This window comes from Pelophylax lessonae, assembly GCF_965119305.1.
Source record: "Pelophylax lessonae genome assembly, chromosome: 9".
Taxonomy (NCBI): Eukaryota; Metazoa; Chordata; class Amphibia; order Anura; family Ranidae; genus Pelophylax; species Pelophylax lessonae.
Window position 1 is genome coordinate 38,884,981 of NC_138776.1, and position 15,387 is coordinate 38,900,367.

At 42.5% G+C, this 15,387-nt stretch overlaps 1 protein-coding gene across 2 annotated transcripts in view; it reads left to right on the forward strand.

Moving 5' to 3' along the window:
- Positions 1-15,387, forward strand: part of SORCS3 (sortilin related VPS10 domain containing receptor 3) — a 1,013,788-nt gene that overhangs the window by 512,022 nt on the left and 486,379 nt on the right. The window contains exons 1-2 of one of the 2 annotated variants that reach the window (XM_082267889.1): positions 2,931-2,949; positions 7,526-7,599. In XM_082267889.1, coding sequence (XP_082124015.1) covers positions 7,538-7,599 — 62 coding nt within the window. In that variant the 5' untranslated portion in view covers positions 2,931-2,949; positions 7,526-7,537. Of the gene's footprint in view, positions 1-2,930; positions 2,950-7,525; positions 7,600-15,387 lie in introns of those variants that run through there. The other variant, XM_082267888.1, reaches the window with a different exon arrangement.

Here is a 15,387-nt window from a genome sequence, read left to right on the forward strand (position 1 = left end):
TGCTAGACAGGGGTCCCTCAGCTGTACCAGAGGAGAATTGGCCAAAGGGAGAGCCAGGAACAGGGTCAGGAGCCAGGCCTGTAGTCATACACGAAGTAACAGCCAAGGGTGAGGCAGCAAGCAAGGTCAGGAGTAACCTGGGGTCATACACTGATAATCAGGCAGCAGAGGAGTCCAGGAGAGCAAGCCAGAGGTCATACATGGGAACAGCAGGCAGGAGCAGAGTCAATAGAACAAGCCAAGGTTCAGGCCGGGAATGGAGACAAGACAGGTCAAAGGCAAGCCGGGTCGGTAACAGGAAATCCAATAGCATCAAGAACAGGAACACACAGGGAAGTTGAAGATCATCCAGCAACTAGTGGCTGATGCTGCTGGCTTTAAATAGGTAATGAATGTACCAGCGGTTTTGTTGGATGAATAGCTATGGATTAAAAAAAATAAATAAAGTACATCATTTATGCTGTCTTTTCCTTTTTTTTATTGTATGAGAAACATGTAAAATAAGTCCCTGACCCCCGTATTAGTAGATGTGTGGGAACGCTATTGAGAATTAATAACACCACCACGTATCTACTAAAGGGCAGCACAGTTCTGTGTGTGTTGGCAAAGCTTGCGATTCCTGACATGTACAAAGTGTGAATTAATCCTCTGCAACGAAAGGCATAGGGAAGAGCTAGCGGTGACGTCATCACGCCTGCCTGTTACGAGGAGTACGGCCATCTTTGAATTCTTACTTTCAGTTTTACTTTGTGAGTACCTCTTTGATTTTAACAAAACAGTTCTTAAGATTTTTCACTATAGAGCTTTTCTTTTTATTTGAACTTGATATTTAGCCACATAAATACTCGTGAGTGCCATTGGTGGAGCAAACTGGATGAGCAGCCCAGATGGCGGGTTGAAGCTTGATATCTGTGCATGGTTAGACCTCTTTTATTTTGGGGGTCAGATCATACTAGTAAAAAAAAAAAACAATACAAATGACATAAATCTTTCCCGTAGTTAGTAGACGCAATAACTTTTGCGCAAACCAATGAAAATACGCTTATTGTGATTTTTTTACCAAAAATATGTAGCAGAAAACACATTGGCCTAAAATGTTAAAAAAATTTAGATTTTTAATTTTTTTTTTGGGGATGTCATATAGCAGAATGTGAAAAATATATAATTTTTTTTTCAAAATTGTCGCTCTTTTTTGTTTATATCGAAAAAAAAAATCACACAGGTGATCAAATACCACCAAAAGAAAGCTCTATTTGTGGGGAAAAAAAGGCCGTACATTTAGTTTGGGTACAGTGTCCCATGACCGCACAATTGTCCGTTAACTTCCTCGCATCCGCGCTACAGCCTATATACGGCTGCAGCGCGGACTCAAATTTTCGGGAGGCCGTTTTTAAACGGCCTCCCAGAAGCAGGCTCCCCGCGCGCTCCCGCGAGCGCGCATCGGGGAGAATCTGTGTCGGTCGTGTCCCTTGGACACAGCCGATCACAGATCGTGGTGAATGGCCAATCACAGCGGCCATTCACCACGTGATCGGACGATCCAATGAGAGATGATCTCATATGTAAACATATGAGATCATCTCTCATCGCCGGCGCTCCTTCCTCACACGGAGCCTGCAGTGTGAGGAAGGAGGGGGAGCCGTCAACCGCCAGGGGCACAGAGACATGTAATCAGGGCACTGATCACCAGTGCCCTGATTACTAAAAGGTAAAAAAACATACAAATTGCCCCCAACAGTGCCCACAGTGCCCGCCATCAGTGTCCCCCATCAATGCCCACAATCAGTGCCCATAGTGCTGCCAGTCAGTGCCCATCAGTGCCTGCTCATCTAGGCACTGATGAGCACTGACTGGCAGCACTATGGGCACTGAGTGTGGGCACTGATGGTGCTGCCCATCAGTGCTCATCAGTGCGGCCCATCAGTGCTCATCAGTGCCACCCGTCAGTGTCCATCAGTGCCATCCGCCAGTGCCCATCAGTGCCGCCTCTCAGTGCCCATCAGTGCCGCCCGTCAATGCTGCCTCTCAGTGCCCAGCAGTGCCACCTCATCAGTGCCCATAAGTGCCACCCCATCAGTGCCCATCAGTGCAGCCTATCAGTGCCCATCAGTGCCGCCTCATCAGCGCACATCAGTGAAGGAGAAACATTTATTTTCAAAATTTACTCGCAGAAAATAAGAAAAACTTTTTTCTTTTTTCAAAATTTTCTGTCTTTATTCTTTTTTTTTTGTAAAAAATAAAAAACCCAGAGATGATTAAATACCACCAAAAGAAAGCTCTATTTGTGTGAAAAAAACGATAAAAATTTCATATGGGTACAGTGTAGCATGACCGCGCAATTGTCAGTCAAAGTGTGACAGCGCTGAAAGCTGAAAATTGGCCTGGATGGGAAGGGTGTTTAAGTGCACAGTAGGCAAGTGGTTAAAGTAACGCAGTGCTGAATCACAAAATAGGGCCTGGTCAGAAAGAGGGCAAATCCTTCCGGGGCTAAAGTGGTTAACCAACAACGAGCAATTTTTACAGACAAAAGATGGCATAGCGAGAAAACAGACAGGAGAGAAGAAGCAAAATAGAATAAAATAGAGTAAAGGAAAACAATGGCGTCGGTGAAATTTATAGAGAGCTTATGCTGCATTTACCCTGAAAACTTACTCAAAGGTGAAATTACACTTTAAGGAACAGTCATCCCACTCTTGCCCCGTTGTTTCATTATCACTCAAGCTGCACTGCGGCCGCTCACTCTTTAGACATCTCGGTGATAAATAGACGGATGATTGCACTCGCACAGTGAGCAAATTCAAGGGTGCTTTATCTTGAACATCACTCCAGAGCCAAGAATCACTCACACAGAAAATTAGTCAGCTGGAAATTGATTGAAATAGCAAAATCCGACCCCAAGAGGGGAAACAGGTTTAACTCATTCTGGGGGGAAGCAAAGCTTCTGACTTGGTAAGGGGTTTTCCATTTTTTTTTTTTGCAGTAGGCATTGCAGTGCGTAGTGGTGATGTATTCTGTAAAAGTGCAGAAACCCATTGCACAGTACTACACTTGAAAAAAAAAAATGACAAATAATGGGGTGGGCAACTACAGATCATGTTTAATGTTGAAAAATGTAAAGTAATGCACTTGGGTGCCAGAAACCAGAAAGCAAACTACTCACTAGGGGGGGGGGGGGGGAACCTCTGGGTGAGTCTAAGATGGAAAAGGACCTGGGGGTACTGGTAGACAACAGGCTTGGCAGTGGCATGCAATGCCAAGCCGCTGCAAGCAAAGCCAACAGAATACTGGGTTGTATAAAAAAGGGGATTCACTCCAGAAATAAAGAGATTATTCTCCCACTCTACAAGACTCTGGTCCGGCCACATCTGGAGTATGCTGTCCAGTTCTGGGCACCGGTCCTCAGGAAGGATGTGCTGGAACTGGAGAGAGTCCAGAGAAGGGCAACAAAAATAATTAGGGGAATGGAGGACATCAGCTATGAGGAAAGACTGCAAGCACTGAACCTATTCTCTCTGGAGAAGAGACGATTGAGAGGGGATATGATATCAATGTACAAATACTGTACTGGTGACCCTAGCATAAGGAACAAACTATTCAGAGAAAGGGAATACAATAAGACACGTGGCCACTCACTAAAACTAGAGGAAAGGCGGTTTAACCTTAAAATACGCAGGGGGTTCTTCACTGTAAGAGCAGTAAGGATGTGGAATTCTCTTCTGCAAACCATCATATCAGCAGGGAGCATCAATAGTTTCAAAAAACTATTAGATGGGCACCTTAAAGACCACAATATACAGGATTATACAATGTATGGTTAACAGCAAACACACACACACATCATGGGTTAAACTGGATGGACTGATGTCTTTTTTCAACCTCACTAACTATGTAACTATGTAATACTTAAAGAGGACCTGTACTGTGGATGTCGTGTCCCACAAAGCCAAGGACAAGGGTAGTCACATTGCCTATGGCAGTGATGGTGAACCTTGGCACCCCAGATGTTTTGGAACTACATTTCCCATGATGCTCACATACAAAACAGAGTGCATGAGCATCATGGGAAATGTAGTTCCAAAACATCTGGGGTGCCAAGTTTTGCCATCACTGGCCTATGGTGTCCCTGCAGCTGATCTTTTCTCCAGGACTAACTTTGTTCTGCACTGTGTTCCTGTGTGGAGGCCGCCATCTTGGTAGAGGCAGGGCTTTGCTTCTTCATGAAACAGCTTCCCTGTCCCCGTTGACTGGAAACTAATAACTGGTGGGAAAATAATGAAAAACTGGCAGGAGAAATGGAGGAAGCACAGTTGGATGGAATTAAAGTCTAACTCCAAGCTTGATTTAGCTCATTTGCACCAAGCTGATTCAAACAAACTATTTCCATGATGCACTTGCCGGGAGCACTGTATATACTCTATCTAGCATCAACTACATACAGTGCTGCGTTTCAACAGCCGTAGTGGAACTTTCTGTCCTATTCCTGGAATTAAATGAATTCCAGTTGAGCACTGCTCAGCCATTCAAGTAAGGCTTGTATTTTATTAATGAATACAAAGATTCCTCTGATTGGCTGAGGTGGAGATTGTGATGCCATCCGCCCACCTCTTAGAAGAAAGGAGGTCTGACCTTAGAGTGCGGAACTTAATTTGGGTTGAGCACTGCTCAGCCATTCATAGATAGCCTTGTATTTTATTAATTTATTCAAGGATTCCTCTGATTGGCTCAGGTGGAGATGGTAACATCAACCGCCCACCACTTAGAAGAAAGGAAGTCAAACCTTAGATTGCGGAAATTAATTTGGGTTGAGCGCTGCTCAGATTGATAGGAAGCCTTGCATTTTATCTACAAATACAAGGCATGCTCAGATTGGCTGCAATGGAGATTATGATGTCATCCACCCACCTCTTAAGAGAAAAGGAGGTCTATCCTTAGATTGCGGAAAATAATTGGGTTGAGTGCCACCCAGCCATTTATAGGAAACTTGTGTTTTATCAATGAATACACAGCTTCCTCTGATCAACTGGAGATTGTGATGTAATTGGCCCACTTCTTGGAAGAAAGGAGGTCTAACCTTAGAGTAGTAAATAGATGGGGGAGGGGTATTGCGCTACAGGGGGATGGTAATAAGTTAGCAAAAAGTTAGCATAAAATTATTATATATCCGGTGATCAATAAATAGATGTATCAATAAATAAAACCATAAGGTGTGCAGTGTTTCAATATTAACCACTTTACCTCTGCCTGCAGTAATATTACTGCGGCAAAGTGGCTCGTTATCGTCTGAAGACGTAGTACTACGTCGTCAGACACTCCCCTTTCTCAGCGGCGCGCGCGCGCCGCCGGAGGCTCGCTCCCGCTGTATTCAGTCACAGCGGGAGTCGGGCCAGGGGAGAAGCAGCGGCGTTTGTCGGGGATCTAGTGTGGAGATCCGCCTGCTTGTGTAAACACAAGCGGGCGGATCTCCTAAGTGACAGGCAGGGTCAGATTGCAGGGTTCAGCATAGCTGAACCCTGGATCTGTCCTTGTGTCACATAGTCACCTCCCCCCACACACGTCAATAAGCACCAGGCATACATTAACCCCTCCCTCTCCAATAAAATTAACCCCTTCCCTGCCAGTGTCATTTTTACAGTAACAGTGCATATTTATAGCACTGATTATTGCAGTAATGTCACTGGTACCCCCAAAAGTATCAAAAATGTGAGTCAAGGGTCCGATCTGTCCCCCGCAATGTCGCAGTCACGCTAAAAAAATTTCAGATCGCCGCCATTATGCGTTAAAAAAAACACCAAAAATGACAGAAATCTTTCCCTTTGTTAGTAAACGCAATAACCTTTGCGCAAACCAATCAAAATACGCTTATTGTGAATTTTTTTTACCAAACATAGGTAGCAGAAAACAAACTGGCCAAAAATTTAAAAAAATTTTGATTTTTACATTTTTTTGGGGGGAATATTGTTGTTTTTTCAAAATTTACGCTCTTTTTTTGTTTATAGCGCAAAAAGTAAAAATCGCACAGGTGATCAAATACCACACAGCACAGCGCCGAATCGCAAAAAGTGGCCCAGACGTAAGACAGCAAAATGCTCTAGTGGTAAAGTGGTTAAATAAAACCTTTTAAATATCTAAAACATGATCCTTGTGCATAAATCTAAAAAATACACATGTGATGAGTCATAAATAAAATAATCATCAATATTGGTATTAAATATATTCAAAAAAAGTGCTCTGTGCTCCAAAATAAATATAGATGAGTGATAGTCTCTCAATTTCTAGTGCTATCTTAAAGTGCTTAATTGTCCAAAAAAACTTCATCAAATGGGGTAAATTTCTTCTAAATCCAAGTGTTAGACCTCCACCAAACACTGTGAAAACAAACAAGGTGATTATGTGCTCCTAATCACCCCTCTGGGTGTGCTAGCCGCTCACCTTCAATTAAATAGTATTGCGTCTTTATTAATATAATCCCTTGAACCTCCTCTCCTTCCTCTTTTCTCTATATCCTCTCAGAGTGGTCCTTGGCTTCAGTCTCTGGATCGGGGTATCCCTCCTCACAACGGGGTCCCAGATATCTCATAGGAAAGTACTTACATAGTGCAGTATTGCCATAGATTTAAAAAATTTATTAGAGTAAAAACACACTTACAAACAAACGTGATTTCTCCGCTTTGTGTATGGTACAGGGTATCGCGGACCTACTTCTGCAAACAAACGTCACTTCCGGCACTGTCCCTACGAGTGTCGTCACGTCCGCCCACGTGACTTCTTCAGGGGATCCCTGGGGGAGGAGAGTCTCCAGTAAGGCATGGAACTGGCCTTTGCTCAGACACAGTTTACACCATCTGCGCTCTGTCCTTGTCTGAGGTCTGCGCTCTGTCCTTGTCTTCATCCCACACCCAGTGGGTCAGCAGTGGGGACTTTTTACTTGTCTTCACCAGGAATCCTTAAGGCATGTCTGTGGCAGAAGAGGTGCAGCCTTTTTACGGAGCATCAGAGTGCCCCCCGGGGGCAATTGCCCCCCCTTCCCCCTGGCCCAGTCATCCCCTTCACTCAATATAGTGGTAGATTCCCTGAAAATTGTGCTGACCTAGGACTAAGGGACAGTGTGGTCCAGAGATGACATTAGGGGTCTAATAGACAGAGATGGAGATTCCTGAATGGTTATCTCAAGCTCTGTGCGGATATCTGTCATAATAGAGTGATCCAATCATGTGAGAGAGAAATATAAATAAATTCTGTATCAGTTATAGAGTACATGTTATATCATTTTTATTTTTATTTTTTAGTGAGTGGGGTAAACTAGTTTTCCCAAGTTTTTTAGTTTTTTTTTTTTTTTTTTTTAATGGTTGATATGTTCACTTTAAGGAGGTTTCAACATTTTTCAATAACCTTTGACAGTAAAAGAAGAGGAGTTTCAGAAGTGAAACAATGTTTTTAGAGCTCTTATCTACTAAAAAAAAAAACCCAAAAAAATAAAAAATGTATTTAGAAAAAAAAACTAACCTATTTTTCTATCTCCTTCCAGCTCTACAGCTCCATGGATTTTGGAAGAAGGTGGCATCTGATGCATGAGCGGATAACACCCAACAGGTTCTATTGGTAAGTCTCCAGCCATACTTTTCATTTGCTTTTCAGAGATGGGAACATCCTCTCGTATTGTAATTTTGTTCTAAAGCAGTTGGACATGTTAATTTTGAAAATAAATGTATAAAAGGTTTATTGCCGTTCATACCAATGCCTCGTTAACACCTGGACAACACTGCCACTTTGCGTTTTTAGTGCTTTTTTTTTTGCAGATTTATAGTGTTTTTTTTTTGGATCGGCATTATTCAATTGAATGGGCCTCCATCCTCTGCTTAAAAAAGCTCATGTACCAAATTTTGGCACCGACCCAAGCATGTTTTGTGTCATGTGTTTTTTCACATTTTTGATGCATTTCGTGGTGCAGAAAATGTGCAGAAAACCGTGCGACTGCTACCCGCGTTTGGGGTGGCAATAAATAATGGCACCATAAGCGTGTTGTCCATTTTGGAGACCCAGTGATAATTAAGATAGATGGGAATGCATCTGGGGTGGCAGTGGGAATGGAATGGTTTTACCTAACGACTTGACCTCCTGCAGGTTTACCCTCCTTCATGACCAGGGTATTGTTTTGCCATTCAGCACTGTGCTACTTTAACTGGAAATTACACGGTCATGCATCACACAAATAGAGCTTTCTCTTGGTGGTATTTATTCACCACTGGGTTTTTTATTATATAGAGGGAAAAAGACAGAAAATTTTGAAAAAAATTATATTTTCTACTTGTTGTTTTGAAAATATATCCAATAAAAGAATGAAAAAATCAAGTTTCTTCATAAATTCAGGCCACAATATATTCTGCTACATGTCTTGGGTAAAAAATCTGAAGAAGTGTATATAAATTGGTTTATGTGAAAGTTATAATGTCTACACACTATATACTGTAATTGCAATGATGAGTGACTTATAGTGAACTGTGATAGGGTTGCGGGTAATCTAGAGGTAATCACTATCTGGGAGGGTCAATAATTGGCACTGATGTTGCTAGTGACACTAATACAGTGATCAGTGATTATACTGTACACTGTACTAACATACCTCCCAACTTTTTGAGATGGGAACGAGGGGCACCTATTAGCAAAATTATGTAGGCATACGCAGCCCTCATAATTTCCACTCGCCTACTAGCATTTGGTGAGTGGAAATTTGCTTAGGGCGAGTGCAGAGGGGGCGTTGAGAACAGATAACTGTTTAGCTCTTCAGCTGCCTGAATAACAGGAGTGACGTTGCCATCACTCCTATCATTCTAAACAGCACACGGTGCAGGCTGCGATGGCTGCTGGGGAAAGAATTTTGCTCCACCCCCCTCCCTCTAGCGCTTTGCTCACCCGCCCACCTGCCTGAACCACTCACCCATTCCGGTCACCTTCCTGCCTGCACCCCTGGAAGAGAAGAGAGATGGGGTTACCAGGAGTGAGTGTGTGCTGAGGTAAGCTCAGCTGACTGTACTTGTTTCATTGCTCCTGCTCCCATTCCAGCACCAAAGCACTAGGGGAATGAGACTGGAACAGGCTGGAATTGAGGAAGGGGTTAACATTTCCATGTCCACCAATGCAGGTGGTAGGTGGGGGGGGGGAAGGGGATGTCAGTGGTAGTGAAAATGACCCTCCCCCCCCACATGCATTGGTCCTAATGGCAGTGAATGTTAACCCAACACCCCCCCCCCATTCGACATTCGTGGTAATGTTAGTGAAAATGAACCCTCTCCCCCCCATTGGGGGGTCATATGAGGGGTTGCATATCAATGCCACTGACCACCAATTTGGGGGAGGGGGTTAATAATACTGACACCTGTGCTAGCGGTTATTATTGCATCCACTAACATCAATGCTGGGGATTATTAATGCGTCCTCTGATACCAGTGTTGGGTTTTTTTTATGTGTCCTCTGATACCAGTGTTGGGGTTTTTTTATGTGTCCTTTGATACCAGTGTTGGAGGTTTTTATGTGTCTTCTGATACCTGTGCTGGGGTTTTTTTTATGGTGTCCACTGACATCAGTTCTGGGGGTTAATAATGGGTCCTCTGATACCAGTGTTGGGGGTTTTAATGGTGTGCACTGACATCAGTGCTGGGGGCTAATAATTTGTCCTCTGATACCTGTGTTGGGGGTTATTTATGGGTCCTCTGAAACCCGTGTTAGGGGTTATTCTGGTGTCTGGCACCAATGCTGGGGGTTATTAATGCATCTACTGACACCAACGCTGGGGTTTATTAATGCAGCCACTGACACCAACGCTGGGGGTTATTAATGCAGCCACTGACATCAACGCTGGGGGTTAATAATGCAGCCACTGACATAAATTCTGTGGATTATGAATACATCCACTGACATCAATGCTAGGGGTTATTAATGCATCCACTGACATCAATGCTGGGGGTTATTAATGCATCCACTGACATCAATGCTGGGGGTTAATAATGCATCCACTGACATCAATGCTGGGGGTTATTAATGCAGCCACTGACATCAATGCTGGGGGTTATTAATGTAGCCACTGACATCAATGCTGGGGATTATTAATGCATCCACTGACATCAATGCTGGGGATTATTAATGCATCCACTGACATCAATGCTGGGGATTATTAATGCATCCACTGACATCAACGCTGGGGGTTATTAACATATCCTCTTTTACCTGTGTTGGAGGTTATTATGGTGTCCACTGGCACCAATGGTGGGGGTTAAAATTAGGGTCACTGACATTAAAGTGGAGTTCCACCCTATTTTTATACTTACCTCCATCTTCTCGCTCCGGGTCACCTGAAAAAGAAATGGATAATCGCATATTTTTTTTTTTTTTACTTACCTCGTAGCGAAGAAAATATACTTACCTTACTTCCTTCTTCCTCCTTCCTCGGCCGCGGCCCGTCGTCACTTCCTGGCTCTGCAATGATTCCTGGGAGCTGGACGTCATAGCTCCCAGGAATCATTGCGCCTGCACCGGCCCCGACGTCAGTTCCGGGTCGCGCGCGTCATCCCCTTCTAAACAGCTTCTGGGCATGCCCAGAAGCTGTAGAGGGATGACGCGCGCGACCCGGAAGTGACGTCGGGGCCGGCGCAGAGCATCGTGGGACCACAGAAGGCGGAAGAAGACGCCGAAGAGGACGCGCTGGCTTCAAGCTGCCCACATCTGAGATGGCAGCGCTGGACAAGACGTTTGCAAGGTAAGTATTTCGTCTTGCAGGTAAGTGCAACCCGGGACAGATCAGAGGCTAGCCATTGTGGAATGCACTAGCCCTGACTGTCCCGGGGGTATTAAAAAAAAAAAAAAACAAATCCAGGGTGGAACTCCGCTTTAATGCTGGAGGTAATTCTAATGTGTTTTTAGGGGGCGGAATTAGGGGCAGGGCAGGGTAGGGGTTGGGTGGGACAACTGGTGGCGAGTAACTCTTAAGGCCTGGCTAGTAGCCCAGGATTTGACATTTTGAGCCCTGGGCAAAGGAAACACCCAATGCCATGCCCCCTTTAAGAGAATTTAACACAAAAAAAAGCTTAGTTAAACCTACAATCGCTTTTTTTTTTTTTTTTTAACCACTGCTTTTCCTTTATATTGCTTTCGCAATTTACAAATGCAGCCATTTAGAAATTGAATGAAACACTTTTGGAAAGGTAAATGAGGGGACAAATGAGGAAAGAGGGACGGAGGGACTTTGTTCCAAATCAGGGACAGTCCCTCGAAACCAGGGACAGTTGGGAGCTATGTACTAATGGCACTGGCTGGGAAAGGGTTAACATCTAGGGTCAATCAAGGTGTTAACTGTGTCCCTAACCATGTGTAATGGGTGCTGCTTTTTATGTTCTGATCTTGCTGTTTTTTCTCCCTGCTTTTTTAGGGAGAAGAAACAGACAGATCGCTGGTCCCTGAACACAGAGTTCTGTTTGTAACTGGACACAGCCGATTTCAGCTGAAACCTGCTGCCAAACCTGTGCTGTGTCCAATCACAGCAAGGGTTGGCAGGGGGCAGAATGGGAGGAAGCCCAATATGTACATGTACATGATTGTGCTTCTACCTGCCGCCCTCTCGCAGTATCTTCACTGCGTCGGCAGGTAGTAAAATCCTCTACCAAGTAAGTCTTGGTGGATGATAGACTAGGCAATAGCATGCAATGTCAAGCGGCAGCTGCCAAAGCCGGCAGAATATTAGCATGCATAAAGAAAGGGATGTATTCCAGAGATAAGACTATAATCCTACCGCTTTATAAAACTCTGGTCCGACCGCATCTGGAGTATTCAGTCTAGTTCTGGTCGCCAGTCCTCAGGAGGGATGTGTTGGAGCTGGAGAGAGTCCAGAGAAGGGCAACTAAACTAATTAGGGGATTGGAGGACCTTAATTATGAAGAGCGTCTGCAATCGCTTAATTTATTCTCCCTGGAGAAGAGACGCCTGAGAGGGGACATGATAGCAATTTATAAATACCTCAATGGTGATCTCAGCATTGAAAAAAAGCTATTCAGTCGCAAGGATTGCATGAGGACTCGAGGGCATACAATGCGATTAGAGGAGAAGCGTTTTGACCTCACGCAACGCAGGGGGTTTTTTACTGTTAGGGCTACAAGATTGTGGAATTCTCTACCACAAGAGGTGGTTTCTGCGGGAAGTATGGCTACTTTCAAAAGACTCTTAGACGTACATCTCAAGAATAAGAAGATTAAGGGGTATGAGAGATGATTACAGCCACACACACCTACACAGGTTGAACTGGATGGACTATTGTCTTTATTCAACCTCAACTACTATGTAACTATGTTATGGGGAGAAGGTAACCAGGGAAGGTAAAATATAATCAAGTGAAACTTCTCTTTAAATGGTTATTCCAGGTGGCAAAATTCTCCGGTTTCAGATATTTCCACATACAGGACCCAAAGTGACATTTTTGTCATAGCAAAGCAAGGTAAATTTAATTATAGAAGTCTTTGCTTTGCCAAAGCGATCACGAAAATTGAAAAATTGAAAAAAAAAAATCTGCTGTACAGAACGAATAAAGGACGGGGTGATTCTTCGCTCTCCTTTCCCGTAATGTTATGGAAATCCGTGACACGGTAATCTTGTGATGCTCACAGTGGAAATTAAATGTATGGCGCCCCGTTAAATGATTTTCTTTTAGCGAATTTATAGACTCCAGACAAAGTTGAACCGCAGCCTCGGCCTTTTTTTTTTCGCCCAGCACCATGCTCGCCATCGCTATAATGAAAGTTACGGTTTATTGACGCTCTGCCCGGTATTAATGCGGTTTTAAGTAGTAATCAGGCTCGTTACGACGCGTCTATCTATCTGGAGGATCGGGGGCGCTTATCTCTGGATGATTCAAATGGCTGCTTCAAAATTGAAGATTCATTTTCACGGTGATATACGCGGCACTTTACATTATGACATCTGCATAAACTCCCGGGTACGCTTTTCGGTTTAATTAATGCAAAGTGATTTGAAAGCGAGTTTGAAGTCATTCTAGACATTTTACAGAAGGCTGTTTAGCACATTTCATCCAGGAGAGATCACGTTGCATTTTGAATGGAAATTATTTGTGTATAAATATTTTGCCACATTTATGAATCGGATGCGGAAAATAAAACTTTAACGGATTTAAGCAAATTTCCTTTCTTTTTTTTTTTTAATTATTAAACATTTTTATATATTTTTTTACTATATTTTTTAACCACTTCAGCTCCAGAAGATTTTACTCCTTTCATGACCAGGCTATTTTTTGTTATTCAGCATTGCGTTAATTTAATTGGTAAGTCATGCGAAGTCATGCAACGCTGTACCCAAACAAAAATGATATAATATAAATATAAATTATATATTTTATATATAATTTTTTTTCTTATATTTAATGTATAGTTATATTATATAACTACAAAATTTATATAATATAAATATAAATTATATATATATATATATATATATATATATATATATATATATATATGTTTTTTTTTGTTTTTTTTTACACAAATAGAGCTTTCTTTTGTTGATATTTGATCACCACTGTTTTTTTTTTTTATTTTTTAAAACAACATATAAAGGGTCACCATAAGAAGAAATAGTAACTTTAAGTGCCGGTTCACACTACGTTGCTCCGACTTAGGGGGCGACCTGTGAAGTCGCGCGCACCGCGACTTCGGCACGACTTGCACGAACTTCATAAAATGAATGTCTATGCAAGTCGCCCCGAAGTAGTACAGGACCCTTTTTCTAATTCGGAGCGACTTGTGTCGCTCCTATTAGAACCGGTCCTGTACTACTCAATGGACCGCGACGGTGCGCGACTTGCCAGGCTGACCAAGTCGCCTGACAAGTCGTAATAGGCACCATACTAAAGTCAGGTAAACAAAAAAAGATATTTATTCAGTTTCATTAAAATAAATAGTAGATTACTGCAAAGTTACCATATAAAATGTACAGATGTGATCAAACACTAAATACTCACCACTTGACCTCCGGAAGAATTACCCCCTTCCTGACCAGGTCATTTTTTGTGATATGGCACTGCTGTACTTTCAATGACAACTGCAACGCTGTACATTAAAAAAAAAAAAATTATCTCTGCCCCTTCCCAAGGCTTTAAAATTACGATAAATATCATTGTTAATGTCTACTCAAAGACCTCATACAATAGTGTTTTTCCTGTTTTGTAACCTGCTATTGTTCATACTCATGTTTGACAACCTTTGTCTATCTTCTGTAAGTTTTTTCTTTGCAAAATTCTCCATAAACATATTTAAAATAAAAAAAAATTATGTCATTTTTTCCCCACAAATAGAGCTTTTGGTGGTATTAGATCATCACTGCATTTTTTATATTTTTTGCACTATAAACAAAAATACACCAACAATTTAAAGAAAAAAAAAACACATATATATAATTACTTTCTCCTATAAAACATATCCAATAAAAAAATGTAAAAAAATGATTTCTTCATATATTTAGGCCAATCTAGTCTGCTACATATTTTGGTAAAAACAAATCTAAATAGGCGTAAATTGATTAGTTTGCGCAAAAGGTATAGTGTCTACAAACTATGGGATATACAGTATACTGGAATGTTTATTTTCTTTTATACTAGTAATGGTGGCAATCAGGGACTTATAGCGGGACTGCGATATTGCAGTGGACAATCAGACTCTAATTGACACTTACAGACACTTTGTGGGAACTAGTGACACTAATGCAGCGATCAGTGCTAAAAATATGCACTGTCACTGTACTAATGACACTGGCTGGGAAGGGGTTACACATATTGGGCAATCAAAGGGTTAAATTTGTGCCTAACCAGTGTTTTTGTGTAAACTGTGTGCTGCTTTTACTAAGGAAAGCAATGGATTGTATTCCCTGCTTTGCAGGGTAACAAAATCCATTACTTTCCCCCTGTCAGGGGGGAAATTATATTTGGAATTATATTGTACATTCACATGAGGCCCTGCCCTCAAGGAGCTTACAATCTAAGGTCCCTAACTCAAATTCATACATGAGGGGATGAGAGACACTGCCCACCACTACCTCCACAAGTGGAAAGGAAGTGAACAGCCTCAGCCCTGAACTTTTCCTAAGGCTGAGCCATCCCTTCTGATGCATTTAACCTGGCCCACCGGGGCTTAGTTATAGAGGTGAAGAAGTGGATCAAAACAATTCTATTGTGCATTATCAACCGCACATGAAACATAAAATTGATTGTGACAAGAGAGAAGCCTGCAGTCCAGGGGTACCATAAATTCTCATGGTGGGGAGCTCACTGTGTGTTTTTCGGGCCCAATGGTCACTACACCATTGCATGTTTTTTTCTCACCTGCCACTGGAGTCAGG